The following is a 14,924-nucleotide window of genomic DNA, read 5'->3' on the forward strand; positions in this document are numbered from 1 at the left end:
TTTTTTCTTTTATTTTTTTTATTCATAAAACAAAGCACTGAACAATCGAAACTCGGTACTATATATTAATACGACAAGTTCGATACAATAAATTATAATTATTACAATATTATTGCAAGTAACTTGGGTTAATTTGTTACCTAAGTATCAGTCTTATGTATTTTAAATGTGATGGTGCTGGTAATTTTTAAATCGGCCTCTAATATTTTATAATTGTACTTTCTATTGTTTGCAAGCGTTAAAAGTCGATTGTTCAGTGACGCCGTCATAAGAAAAGTCTAAGAAAAAAAAACGAATTTGATGTAACAAGTTGCGGCAAGTGGACTCTCGATTATGGGCACAAATAAATCGTTTATCACCTGATCGACCTGGCACCGGTTACTTCAATCCCTTAAATATTCGTATACGATTTAAATTAAAAAATCTCATTTGCTTAATAAACTATTTATACATTATTGTATATTTGTCGTCTGTATATAAATATATCTATAGATTTTTTTATATTATATAAATATATATATGTATAAATGTATATGTATATTATTAAATGCATCGTTATGAATTTGCGTTAAACTCTGGCAGTCTGTTTGATTGTCATCAGTACCTTGAGAACTTGTTTTTTTTTTTGTTCAAGTTATCAAAGTGACAACCGTATTCATTAGCGCGATAATAATTACTGTGAACTACTTTTATTAATGTTAGAAATACATAAATATATTATATGAATTGACTAATGGAAAATATCTATGGAGAGAAATTATTTAAAATGGCGGGGATGAATGGGATGTAAATGAACTGTACAAGCGCGGGTGTATACGATTGAAGTAAACGATTGATTGTAACCAGATCGAGTGTTCTCTATTTTAAATATTTGACTCAAAGATTATTTTATAACTAATAATTGTCGTTAAGATCTCACGTAAAACAGTCTAAGCCACATGTACTGCAGAGTGTCCGTCAATAAAAATATGGAACCAGTGTGACCAGAATGGTTGCTATGGAAGAGCTCCGGTAAGCGTCCGGACGATCGCGGTTCGACTCGCGGCTGTCTTTCGTCGTAATTTATATAATCTAAGTATACATATAATATTATATTTTATTATTATTTAAATACATTTCCCTCAAACTTTAACTCCTGTTTTTTTTCTTTTTTTTTAAATTTATAAAAATTAACCCGCCAAGTTCTTAGAACCTGCTCGAGTCATTTTGAGTATTTTTTGTTTATCCTTAATTCCCGCTTAGGATTAAATCAAATCTAACATTTAAAAAAAAATAAACATTTCGATTAAATCGAATAAATTTTTGGTTAACCAAAATAATATATTATAAATAATTTTTTTTAAACATCATTTAGTATAAATATGTAAATATATTTTTATCTATATATCACAAGGAGAAAAAGAATGAGAATAATATAAATGTATGATTTTTTACGCCCCCATCTTAAAGCTAAACTTGTACGGCTCAAAATATAAAAAAAAAAATTAATAATAATAATTAAAAAGACAGCCGCGAGTAAAAGCTCGACTCGTTTAGTCTCTGTATCGATACATCTCGCGAAAAATATATATTGTAGTACGACTTGAATGTTGTAGTAAAAAAAAAAATAATTATAATAAAAATAATAAAAAAAGATAAATCGAGACGACCCGTTTGCGTCGTACACCAGCGACGTCTTGCTTATCTCGTGTTTAAAAAATTGGACCTCATTAATCGTCATACATACAATTGGATTCCTAAACTGAGCTAGTTAATTTATGAATAAATCAATTAATCAACTTAAATAATCTTAAATTACGTCTTTTGTGTATAGCGACACTTTTTTTTACTAGTGTGTTAACACACCAAAGTGTAAACTTTCGATGATATGAGCTTTGTTTGTGAAGATCCGGGAGACCAGCCGCCGGCTTGATAAGACCCACCTAGACAAGTTCCTGCTTAAAAATCTTCTCTTTGTGCATACGTTCCATGTGCCGTGCGATGTGCATCTTTTGCTTTGCGCGGTATACGCAGTGAGGACACTGGAACTGCGGTTCCTTGCCGCACTCCCACTTCTGGTGGTTCCTTAAGCTGCTCTTTAGTTTGTAAACGCGCCCACATGCTGGACAATTGAACCCCTCGGGATTCCCAGTTGTGCTGCTGCCGAAACCTTTGCCAAGTCCGCCACCAGACCGCCACATTATTGACGGGACACTCCAACGCTGCCATGCTGCCGCCCACTTTAGCCCCGTGATGCTCAGGTCCTCGGCTAGAACACAGGTTTTATTTATTTATTATCTGCTCTTGATAAAATTCATTTTTTTACGCATTACTATCAAATCTAGTTTTTTTTTTTATAAATATATATATTTATATTTATATATATTCTTCAGTACTCAGTGAAAGCCTTCGACTCGGTACTTAAATTTTTTTTTAGTTTTTATTTAATACCCGATGCCTCGAGAGTCTGGAGAGTTCTGAAAATTTTCGAATCTCGAGGTTGCGAAAGTAAACTTTAATTAATTTTTAAAATATTTAATTAATATACATATTTTTTTTTAATTATTAAATAGTCTTGTATTCAAAGTATAAAAAAAACCTCGAGAGTCGAATTTGTAAAAGATAAAATTAAATTGATAAAAGGTCAGATCCTTACTCTCGAGCCCCAAGCAGCTGTGATTTATCTGCTGCAGGCGCAACATTTCGCGAAGGGAACATCTGAGTCGCGTTATTTGATTGATTACTTTCTTTCAACTAAAGCTAAGCATTTGTTCCCTTCATTATACGAGCAATTATAGATTTTTGAAAATTTATTTACAAAAAGTTTTTAGACTGTTTTTAAAATTTTGTTTAGAAAGTTAGTGCACATGCCAATTGAGTTCAGTTTATTAAGAATTACACTAATTGAGGATTGAAAAAAATAATAGATAGTCTCGTATATATTTTTATTTGATTCTTGTTAATTTTTTAAAACTAATTCACGTGAATGCCTCGTCTTCTTTCCTCGAGTGGACTGTCCGCTTGCATTCCCCAGGCACCTGAAAAAAAAAAATTGTTTTAGATGTGTTCCAATTTTTCCAAGTACCCAACACGTGACTTTTCATCAAATAAATTTTCTGGTACTCGTCCACTTGATTTCTTGCATCGAAATTTTATTCAATATTTTCAGAGTTTAATCTCCACATACTTACGCCTCATATTTATTTACATAAATTAGTATTTAATAAAGACATGGGTATTAAATAAATCAATTATTTATTGAGACACACATTAGACTACAAAACGTTGATTCAAGTTTAGCCGAAAACACAAAAAAGAACAAAAATAATAATAAAAATGGTGATAAATAATTCAAAAAATAAGCGGGAGATTATTTTTGGGCGGTAATCGAAGTGAAGGAATGAAGAAAATTTTCCATGTTCCCAATTTTATCGGTATGCTGGCGTCTGATGTGTCGCATCCAGTGCGGCTTCCTCTTGAATTTTTGGGGGCAGAACGGGCACTGGAACGTCGGATCCTTGCCGCATTCCCAGCGTATGTGCCGCATCAGCGAGTCCTTCCGCATGTAATTTCTCCCGCACTTTACGCACGTGAACGGACGATTGTCTTCATTTTTACCCATTAAATTACCACTGGGTATTTTTATTTGCGCCGCCGGAGTTTCATTACTAACCCACTGGCGCAGCAGCTCGTGATTCTGGAAGATTCCACTGAAATCTGAAATAAAATATACAATTTTTAGATGAAACAAAAATAATAACAACGGCAACAACCCACTGGGTAGTTAAATATATTTTCGATCTCGACTCCATTGCCCACCACCAGACATCCGAGCATTGGATCCTTAGTCGTCCAGAGTTTCGTGCAAACCAAAGTAACAACACACAGCAACTCATCTTAGAATAATCGACACACAGAGACAAGTTTTTTAAGAAAATATAGGTCGTTTTTAAAATCACTACATGCTTTTCTGAAAATCTCCAGACCATCTCACGACTTCATCATTAATTTACAAAACGAAATTCATTTATTTGTTTTCACTTTTTATTTTTTATAATACAGATGAAAGATTTTTTATGAAAATAGTTCGATATGTTCATGCCACCTAAAACCAACAAAATTTTACATAAATCAAACATATGACCACCAAAAAAATTCGTTGAAAAAAGAGTTCGAGATTTCCAATTACACTCAATATTTACAACAATCAATTTTTCAACAATTAAATATATATAATTTTTTGAAATTGTCCGATAAGTAAAAAAGTATAAAATATGTTGAGTGTGAAAAATAGTTTTGTACAATGTTTTGTAGATTGTTTGATGGCACAAAAGCCTGTAATGAAAAAAAAATTATGTATCAGTTTTGATGATATTGTGAGGGCAGATGTATTTGGTGTCGAGCGGAATGTTTCGCGAGTTTGTCGCGTCGATAAAATTTTTTATTGCACGTCAGACATGTGTGCTTGGGCTCTTCGACGTGGAGTTTCATGTGAGCGGTCAGGTTGTGTTTGTAAGTGAATTTTCCATTACAGATTCTACACTGATATCTGGGATGCTTTCCGCACTCCATGACCATGTGACGTCTCAAGCAGGAAGCTCTCCGGTAGACGCGGTTACAATTTGGGCACTTGTAGGACGACTGACCTCGTGCCGTTGTCGCCGGCTCGGGAATAGAATTTCTCATCGGCAGATAAATATTCTCCAAGTTTTCAAATCTTCGCTCTGCTTCTGAATTAATCGCCTCCATGGGCCTGAACTCAGGCATACTTTGATACCTCGCTCTGAGCCATGGACCTGAAAAATAAATTTATTTATGAAGTGACTGTTCGAACAAGAGACTGAAAAAATAAAAACCCGTCTTGTTAATTAGACACTTTTTTATAAATTAAATACCAGAAAATCTCAATCTAAATAATTCCTGTCGTCTCATTGATAAATAAAATTATTGCCAATTATTCCACTCTCGTTATATTTTTATCACATTTTTATTACAAAAATAAAACAACAACAATAATATTAGTAACTGACTATCTGTTTAAAAATGACAACAGTGTAAAACTCTGATAAATATTTAAAAACAATAATTATCATCTAAAATAAACTCGAGGACTCTGTCGCGATCGGGACTCGCGGCAATAAATCAGACAAAACGTTGCTGCTGCAGCGCGGGATTTAATTTTTCATCGACTCCCGCAAAGGAGAGATGGATCCGATAGTGCCGAAGCAAACTGTGCTTGTGTTTGAATTTAGCGTGACATATTATGCACTCAAACTGGGCTTCCTTCCCGCACTCGAGTCTCTGGTGTCGCTGGAGCGAAATCATTCTCCTGTAATTCCTCCCACAAGCCGCACAAGGATACACTCTACCGATATCCTCGTCAGAGAGCTGTTGCTGATGCTCTGCTGAAAAATAAATTCCATTAATTAGTCAGACAACTCCCTCACCACTCGCTATTTCTAAAGCAAGGACTCAAAGGCTTCAATTAAATAAAAAAAAATACACTCTTTTTTAGAAAATAACCCTCAACAATTTGTTTTTTATTAATAATATTAAAATAATAATAATAAAAATAATAAAATAATAAGTAATTGCTTATTAATAATAATAATAATTAATACACTTAAATTATAAATTATAAGCTTTACAAAAAATATACTTAAAAAAAATTGTCAATGGATACTAATAACTTCTTAGTACTTGTAAGTACAAAATCATGAAAATTAAATTAAAAATTAATTTATTTAATTAGACGTAAGCGTACTTAATAGAGTTATTAAAAAAAAAGTATAAATAAAAAAATCAAAGCTTCAATTAAAATGAACTAATGGCAATAATAATAACATTATTAATAATTATAAAAAAAAATGCATAGAGAATGAAATAATAATTATGTGTAATTAATAAAAATAAATCTTTGACTTATGCATTGATATGATTAAGTGTGAGCATAATTTATAATTTATTCTAGCGAAGCTTGTGACACTTCGTCGTAAGGCATTTTCTGGTGATGACGTTTGTAATGGACCGTAAGGTTACCGCGCTGACGGGCTTTGTAGGGACACTCGGGACACTGAAATGCCGGAGGTTTACCTCCGCACTCTACCGTCTCGTGTCGACGCATTGTGCTCTTCCATCGGTAGCCTTTGCCGCAGAAACGGCACCGGAATTTACGCTGCTGCTCGTGGGGCAGCCCGACGTAGGTGAGGTCCCGCGGCTGCGGCAATACTTCAAAGGAATCTGGAAATACGACCTCGCGGGACGAACGCTCGCGTCTAAGTGAGCTCCCGCTCTCGCTGACACTCTCATCCACAGATCTTGGACTGCGACTTTCGATGCTTGCTGTCGAAAGTGATTTCTTGAGTGAATACTTGCTGGTTTTACTGCCGAAGCTTGAACGCAGAATTGAAATTAGCGCACCCTCTTCTGCAACAATTGCCCGGGCGAAAAAAAAAATATATTTAAAAAAAATCATAAAATAATAATTGTTTAAGTGAGGAATTAATAAGGGGGGAAGTAACGGAAGAAATAAATTTATAACGTAATAATTAAGTTACGGGAACACTGAGAAAAATAATTCATTTTATAACAAAAAATTTATTATTATTTTTTTTGTTATTTTAAATAAAATAAATGATTTGTTATTTTTAAATATTTTTAAAAATATTTTTTATCGGAAAAACTTTTATTTTAAAATAAAATAATTTATTTATAAATAATATTTGCGATGGACATTTTCTCAGTGCGTGGGGACGTTGACAGGACCGACGATCACGATTATGTGCAGTCGATGATGATTGTTATTTTTTTGTTGCAGGTAGAATGTAAAGAGGATTTAAATTATTTAATTAACGTAAATTATAAAAATATATTATTAATTAAATAATAATAATAATAAATAATAAATAATAAAACCCATAACCAACCCAACACAAATGATTCAGCCATAGCCCTTGGAGATGTGCATATATTTATATGTACCCATGAAAAATTTTAACCAATATATGAAACAGTGTTTGTTTAAAGAAAGAGTTAATGAGAAATTGAGAGTGAGTCCAACTGAAACAAATTCAACAATTAAATTACTAATAAAAATAATAATTAAATTTTACCCTCGGGTTATTTAATAGTTCGATGTATTTACAAATTTATTTATAATGACAATAATAATAATTATAAAAATATAACATGATAAGTATTAACGCTTATGAAGAAGCATGTGCTTGTAGAGGCTGCTATTTTGCAAGCGCTTATGACAAATCGGACACATGTATTGTTTGTATTGACCGCACTCGTACTGAATGTGCCGCGTTAATGAGCTTTTATTTCTGTAACTCCTGTGGCAGTGAGCACACGGGTAATGTTTACTGGACCCGGCGTTTTCGGATTTGGACTTGAACTTGGACTTAGCACCTGAAACAGAGTATGCAAAAATAATTCAGTAACTGCTCTATGTGTGTTTGTGTTTTCCTGTGGGAATTGTTTGAGCACAAGCATTAAGAAAAATTTTTTTTAATTTTATCGTGTGATAATTTATTTATGTACTTACAAAAATACATGAGTTTACAAACGCTAAAAGCAATAAAACTTTTTTTACTTGTTAAGTTGATTTATTTTTTAAAAGTAGATACGATTGTTTGGTTTAAAATAAATGAGTTCGCTAGCACTAGGAACAACTGAGATCCTTTGTAAACTTGTCCCAGAAAGAGAATGAACTTCGAATCGCCCCCACTACCGATTATTTATACTCTGCGCACGCGCAGAGAAAAGTGGGGGAATATTTGGTAGACAGAAGACCCAGAGTGGGAGTAAAAACCGAATACACCCGAGGTACACTCTCTTGCTGGGAAAATTTAAGTGTTGTTTTACATTAACACAAATTTAAAAGATTATGTAGTATATAATTGACAGCACATTAGGATAAGTGTGGGTTAATAATAAAAAAAAAATGAAATCAACGAGAACCTGAAAATAAATTAGTGGCACAAGAGACGATAGCTAGGATATAAGGCAGTTGTTTAATTTATTTAAGGGCCGTTGGAGAGGAACAAAACTTGTTGAACTCGACGTGGTATTAATTAATGCGTCGACGAGGGAATTTTAAAATGCTGCTCCGCCTGATGCGCCTGGAGTATGAACGCCTTGAAGGCCGCGAACGGGCAGAGTGTGCACTTGAATTGTGGCGGTTCGCACTTATGTTTCAAGTAGTTGCTCCACATTTTGTAGAACTTGCTGCACTTGGTGCAAGTGTAGCCGAGCATTTGATCGCCCATGTACATCTTGCGATAGGCTGGAACCAAAACAAAAACAAACGTCTATTAATCCGTCACACAAATCGTCTCAAGGATCAGCAGGTAAATTTTTCCAAACAAATCATAGCCAAACAGTTCACATGAAAAGATACTATTGTTTCAAAATTAAGTTTTTATGTTAATTTAAATCAATAGATATTTTTAAAATTACTCAAAAAAAAGCACTCTTACAAGCATTTATTTATTTTTTATTTATAGCAAAGCCACTACACTCAGAAAATACAAAACTCACTCAGTATCCAAGTCTCCACTAAAACAAAATTATTTTATAAAACCCTCAATTATTTTAATTCTCAATTTTTATTACCAAAATAACATTTACATTTTTATGAATCTTAAAAATAATTCAAATTTTATTAATTAACTGTCGAAATAAATTTCGGCTTTAAACTTTCATCTCAAGTTTCCTTTTTTTTTAATATCAAATATACTTTATCATTGATCTTCACCGTCGGGACAACTTTCTGATCCGCAGTGTTCACCACTTGAACATTTTTTTCCACATCTTCCACATCTTGCCCAGATTTCTTCTGTCTAACACCTTGAGCTTGCCGTTTCTTATGCTGACAATTACGTCTGTGTCTCGGCGATTGCAAGTGTCTCCAAAAATTGTTTTTATTCTCCGAATTATAGCAGCAAATATTGCAAACAAATTTCTTCTTGCTTCTACCAACGCCCTCTTCATCATTCGAGTCCGACTGCGACTGCGCAGATTTCTGCTCAATCCACTTAAGATTTTCGTCCTCCGAATCCTCGTCCATTTGCCTCTCAGCTTCTTTCTTCTTCTCGCATTCTCTGTAATGATTTATCAGCGAAATGCAGGATTTCTTGCACCATTCGCATTGCTTGTACATTATCTGCCTGTTATTTTTTTTCTTATTAACCCACACAATTTCAACCTTCTTCTTCTTCTTTTTCTCAACTTTCTGTATTTTTTCAACTTTTTTAACAGTTTCCGGCATCATACTTTCTTCACATCTTTCATATTCCAGTGATTCTTCATCTATATATTCCGGTTCCATTTCCGGTTCTGGTTCTGGATCTGTTTCCATTTCTTTCGCTGCCTGATAAATATTTTTCTGCTCGACCGGAACTTTTATTATTTTAACTACCATCGGAAGAGTTTTTATTTCTTTTATTTTACTTTGCCGCCCATCTGAAACAAAATTCAAACAAATAATTTTAATATTTATTCTACGCAATATTTTTTTTTTTTAATTAAATCATTAAAAAAAGGAGGATACTAAAAATGAATTTAAAAAATTACATGCGTGATTTTAAAATAGTTATTATCTCTACCCATAACCTCATTAAACTAAAAACAATTAATAAGTAAATAAATAATAATAAATATAAACGAGTAATTAATTAGTTTATTTTTATTAAAAATAAATTGAACAAAATATTATTTTAAAAGTTATAACATCATTGTAAATGATAAAATTAATTGTTAAATAAAGTTACAGTAGTCCTAATAAGGGTTTAAGAATTTTCCCCCACCCCTAGCGGCGATTTTAATCAACTCTGGAGTAAAATACAATTTCTAGTCTTCCCAGAGTAATTTGCCATCGGGTTTTACCCCCACTCTTAAAAAATCTGTCTACTTGCACGTCATTGGTTCACATTAACATTAAAAGCCGAACATTTCCGACGATTTCCGACGGCGACTCTGGAAAAACTTTACATGTTTTTTTTTTTCAAAATCTTGGCTAGGATTACTAGGGTTATGTTCTTTTGGGTTCAAAGCCATCCAAAGTCTTTATTTCTTCCTCACGCGCATGCCCAAATAAAGTAAGATGGCGACTGCCATCTGCGCATGCGTGAGCGAATCTCAACGTCATTTTGATCACTTCTAACTCAAAAGAACATCGCCTAGGGCAAAGTGTTAAAAAAGGTATACTGCGCATGCGCAAATTTTGTAATAGTGGGGGGAAGAAATGATAGAAGTAAAATTGCAAGTTTTTGCTGGTAAAATTATAAATGAGTGCATAATTAAATGTCTTATATATTAATATGTGAAATAAGGCTGTAAAGTGTTGGAAAAATTATTTAAAAAATAAAATATTTTTAAGATTTAAGTGTTTTCACAAATATAATGATCTTCCATGGCATGATGGATGGATTTCAAATGACGTTTTACATGAGACTTGTAATTACTATGATAGCCGCACAGTTCGCATTTGTACCGAGACTTGATATTGCTCTCATGAACATTCTTAATATGTCTGACAATATTTATATTCAAGTGACTTTTGAAGGCACAGAGATAGCATGAGAACATTAATTGATTTGCATCGCCGCGCGGATTCAATGCACAGCAGAGTTTCATGTGACGACTCAAGTGGACTCTTGCTTCAAATATTTTGTTGCAGAATTTGCAAATTAACTTTGACATTTGTAATCTTGATCCTATTTTGTATCCCACTTCTTCTATTTCTGTTTCTGTGTCCGATCCAGTCTCCGGTTCTGGTTCCGGTTCTGGTTCTGGTTGCGTTTCTGCTTCTGATTCTTCTTCTTCATCGACGATTTCCACTAATTCTTGCACTTGTGGACCTTCTCCAGGGGAAACATTCAACGGATCTGTCGCTGGCTCGGATTTCGGTATCGGCACTGGGTCTATTGTTATGTCGACAGATGGCGCATCTGGCAATTGAACAAGAACTACACCGTATTTAGTAATACTACTTCTGTGTTCGGATGACTCATAACCCTCGACTTCTGAAACAAAATTAATTCATTAATTAGCTTAAGTTCAATAATTAATTAACTCTCACTCAGTAATTATTTAAAATTAATTATAAGTAAATTTCTACCATGCAGCCGACCACCAAAGAAGAAACAACGGAACCAATTCACAAAAATTTATTTGCAGTAATAAAAATAATTCGATTTTTTTAAATTTATTATTTTTTCTTTCGATACAAATGAAAATAAATATTAATGTATTAATTAATTAGTCATAAATAAATTTTAATTATTTGGCGCAGTGATATTGTGTACTCTGATAAAATGGCGTTGGAGGCTGTACTTTTGGGTGAATTTTTGCGAACATAAATAGCAATTAAATTTTTTCTGCCCTCCGCACTCGTAATTAATGTGTTTATGAAGACTTTTTTTATTACGGTAACGTTTACCGCAAACCATACACTCGAAACGAAGAGCTCTCGATCCCTGAATCTGACCATCCCGTGTCTGATAATTAAACCATAGGAAATCTGCAAGCAAAAAAATTAATATTTCAGTAGATTATTTATTTATTTGTTGTCTAATTTAAGAAAGAAATATAAAGTATGTAGAGATGAGTGTTAGTATTGAGGTCTGATACTTGAATTTTTATTTTAAGTCGTAACTTTATTGCAAAGTTAAATACAGTTTAGACAAATTTCAAAAATTTTAATTATTAATGATAACTAAATGCTAGGATTACATTTTAATTGTAAATTTTCTTTGGTTTAAACTCTTCACACATTAAATAAGCGGTAAAAAAATGAACATTTGAATTTTGATTTTGAATCTTTGGTTTTCAGGCTGACAGTTGATCGGCGGGTTCACTTGATGTTGTGCACAGAGAGCAGGTGCTTGAAGAAACTGGCGGGAACTCTGGACTTGTAGGGGCAGTAGCGACAAGAGTAGTGGGTGTTGGTGAGCTTACCGCAGCCCATTTTCAAATGCTTCCTCAGGTTCGAGGCCCACGAGTACATCTGCCCGCAGTGGGGACACACGTGGAGACGAGGCTTCACGATAGGAAATAGCCGCGAGTCTGTAATTAAATTGTCATTTATTATTAGTATTATTAACTCACTAAATCCACATGCGCGCTACTGCTCATTCAGTTTATCGGTTTGCGCAGTAAGTAAACGAGCCCCCTCATCACTATATTTTTTTTTTTATAAAACTTTTTGTTTATAATTATTAGCAGCAATTGCGGCTAGCATCTAACATCGAAGCGCATGCCTCAGGATATTTAAATAACAATAAATTTATTATTTACCGTACGCACGATCGACTCTCGTTGCAGATCTTCAGGTCATCTGTAAATAATTTATTTTAAAATAAATAACATTCACCTGAAATAAATATTAAATATTTATTAGCCGTAATATTTAACGCGTATTATTATTAATTAAGTTAATAATTATAAATATTATTTAAAATACATAAAACAAATGTCAACATTTATTTTTAAAATTATTTTACAAAAAAATATTATTGAGTATTTTATAACACTACTTTGTGTACATTAAACATGTGTCTCTTGAGATTGCCCTTAAAGTTTGACTTATAAGTGCACAGTGTGCAGTAAAAATTCGGTGGTTTTCCGCAGGCCATTTTTTTATGGAGACGCAGACTCGCGATCCACGTAAATACTCTTCCGCATAAATCGCACGTGTACGAGTTACCTAAAATCAAAAAAATTTATTAGTCAGTTAAATAATTATCAGCTGTAACACTTTACATATCTTACAATTACTATCTAAGAAAGATAAATAGTGAAGCATTATTACAGTTGCGAAAACAGATAAAAGAAATTATCCACTTATTTATAAAAGTTACTTTTTCATAATAATTTTAATAATAAAAATCAAATTGTCGTGTTATATAGTTCGGTTGTATTGTCAGCGTTACAATTTTTCATTTATCGTAAAAAAAACATCTTAATTAAGAGGAGTGAATTCTGAGGATGTGTTTCTGTAGGCTCCGTTTGTATCTCGTTTTGTGAGGGCAGTAGGGGCAGAATTCGGTGGGGTCTTTTCCGCACTCGACTTTCAGATGGTTCTTCATGTTCCTCAGCCACCGGTACCCTTTGCCGCACTTGGGACAGTAATAACACCCGGGTCTCTTGTCAAGACACCCCTGGTTATTTGCTCGTCTTGAGTTCCCGATCATGCGCACGCCGCTGATAGATCTCAGCGGGTAAGTCTCCACTCGCGGATACTGGTGATGGTAATTCGGCCACATCACTGAAAACAAGAGAACAAAATTTATTAGCAAGTGGTCTCATTTTAGTACATCAATAATTATAATCGTAATTAAAAATTCTACTGAAGAAAGGGAGAAAGATCTAAATACCTCAGAGCTGAATAGATTTTTTCGTACGGATAGTTTTAATTAAATTATTATTATTATCTACAATAAATAAGTTATATAAATCCTATATATATATACACGTATATTTATCACTGGGATTTATTTAAAATTAATTGGAAGGACTGGGATTAATTCTCATTGGTTTTAATTAAAAGATAACTAATCAGTACTAGTGAAGACATTTTTTCCGGGATGATTATTGCGTATATGCTGATAGAGATTTCCCTTCTGCTTAGTCCGGTGTGCACAGTACGGACACTTGAACTGTGGCTCTTTTCCACACTCGTGTCTCGTGTGCCTGACTAGGGTCGCGCGATGCTGGTACCCTTTGCCACACTGGTCACAGCGATACGAAAATTGGCTCCGCTGTTTGACCATCCACATTGACGCCAAGTTCTTCATCAGAGGCAACACAGAGTACCCAGACCTGCCGCCGAAGATGTTCTGCTGGTGACGGCGTTTTACGTTCATCATCACCGACGGCAGGATATCTGTTCAAGTGTCAGACAAAAAAATAACCGTGTTATTTATCAGCACACTTGACACTTAATTTATAAATCATCTAGCGGGAAAAATGGGACACTTGGTTTAATTTTAATTTATCGATAATTAATAATTAGTATCATTTTAATTATCGTCCTCGTCTTTCACGGTCGGGTAAAAAATTTTGCTGGTGAGTAAAATTTTTTATAAAAGTATCGTATTTAATATTATGATTATAAATACATTTGGTTGGCCATTAGATTTATATATCGGTATTCAATTACATAAATTGAACAATTTAACAGTTAATTAGAATTGTAATTAATATAAAAATAAGGGCGTTAATATAATTTGACCAGCGTCACCGGTTCGTTAGGGTGCAGGGACCTCACGTGCTGGTAAACGTTTGATGTTTTTTTGCTACACAGTTGACAGTAGGGACACTTGAACCGCGGCGGCTTTCCGCACTCGTATCGATAGTGCGCGAGCATTGAATCTCTACGAGTGTAACTCCAGTTGCATGCAGGACAGTGGTACCTTCCAGTGGTTAAATTTACTGAGTAATCTTGATTCTTTTGCCAGTTTCTCTGGCCATCCCCGCAATCCATTTTGTCGCCATGCAAACCTAAAAATAATATTCATATATGATTAGAAAATTTTTTTTTTATTCAAACATTCGATCATTTTATTTTTTTGGTCATGCGATAATTTATGATCTTAGTTTTTTTTTTTAATGTAAGAAAAAATATTTGAAGATTATGATGAAAGTTTTGAAATTTACAAGTAAAATCTGAAAAAATTACATTTGTTAATTAAACGGTTTAAATTCGTGAGTTAATTTTTTTTTTTATTTTTTTTTTACATAAAATTTCACAAAATATTATTAGTATTTTTGATTTTAAAAATCAAACAATTTTTCACAAATCGATTATTCAAAATATATAAAATATGAAACAATACCCGGAAAAATATACGTAGATCTACATAGATCAATAATGAACTAAATTAGATCTAAGATCTATGAAGAATACAGGAGTTGGTTCCCCGTAGATCTGAATTATT

General features: G+C 33.4%; 4 protein-coding genes across 4 annotated transcripts; all 4 read right to left on the bottom strand.

Moving 5' to 3' along the window:
- Window positions 1–5,121: 5,121 nt before the first annotated feature.
- Window positions 5,122–7,538, bottom strand: LOC130670574 (zinc finger protein 570-like). Its single transcript, XM_057473988.1, has 4 exons — window positions 7,529–7,538; window positions 7,183–7,392; window positions 6,019–6,405; window positions 5,122–5,384 (listed from the first exon to the last, which is right to left on the bottom strand). Exons 1-4 carry the CDS (start codon window positions 7,536–7,538, stop codon window positions 5,122–5,124), a joined length of 870 nt encoding a protein of 289 aa, XP_057329971.1.
- LOC130670267 (uncharacterized) lies at window positions 7,486–9,511 on the bottom strand. The gene has a single exon (XM_057473590.1). The coding sequence runs from the start codon at window positions 9,404–9,406 to the stop codon at window positions 8,690–8,692; it is 717 nt and encodes a 238-aa protein (XP_057329573.1). The 5' UTR covers window positions 9,407–9,511; the 3' UTR covers window positions 7,486–8,689.
- Window positions 9,512–9,622: 111 nt separating this feature from the next.
- LOC130670575 (zinc finger E-box-binding homeobox 1-like) lies at window positions 9,623–11,022 on the bottom strand (the record flags this gene model as incomplete). The annotated part of the gene is made up of 1 exon (XM_057473989.1): window positions 9,623–11,022. A coding segment is annotated over one exon (657 nt), but the record flags the coding sequence as incomplete, so codon positions are not given.
- A 2,516-nt stretch (window positions 11,023–13,538) lies between these two features.
- LOC130670576 (zinc finger protein interacting with ribonucleoprotein K-like) lies at window positions 13,539–14,470 on the bottom strand. The gene is made up of 2 exons (XM_057473990.1): window positions 14,287–14,470; window positions 13,539–13,870 (listed from the first exon to the last, which is right to left on the bottom strand). The coding sequence occupies exons 1-2, from the start codon at window positions 14,468–14,470 to the stop codon at window positions 13,539–13,541; spliced, it is 516 nt and encodes a 171-aa protein (XP_057329973.1).
- Window positions 14,471–14,924: the final 454 nt, after the last annotated feature.

Source organism: Microplitis mediator, chromosome 6, assembly GCF_029852145.1.
Source record: "Microplitis mediator isolate UGA2020A chromosome 6, iyMicMedi2.1, whole genome shotgun sequence".
In the NCBI taxonomy this organism is placed as follows: Eukaryota; Metazoa; Arthropoda; class Insecta; order Hymenoptera; family Braconidae; genus Microplitis; species Microplitis mediator.

Excerpts from the sequence above, each read along its gene's own strand:
- LOC130670574 (XM_057473988.1), bottom strand. Across the intron at positions 6,406-7,182 it reads GCACATGCTTCTTCATAAGC|AAGAGGGTGCGCTAATTTCA; the intron begins GTTAATACTTAT and ends CAATTGTTGCAG. Across the intron at positions 5,385-6,018 it reads CTACAAAGCCCGTCAGCGCG|CAGAGCATCAGCAACAGCTC; the intron begins GTAACCTTACGG and ends TTTATTTTTCAG.
- LOC130670267 (XM_057473590.1), bottom strand. The coding sequence starts at position 9,406 with ATGGTAGTTAAAATAATAAAAGTTCCGGTCGAGCAGAAAAATATTTAT.
- LOC130670576 (XM_057473990.1), bottom strand. The coding sequence starts at position 14,470 with ATGGATTGCGGGGATGGCCAGAGAAACTGGCAAAAGAATCAAGATTAC. Across the intron at positions 13,871-14,286 it reads GTGTCCCTACTGTCAACTGT|ATATCCTGCCGTCGGTGATG; the intron begins GTAGCAAAAAAA and ends ACACTTGAACAG.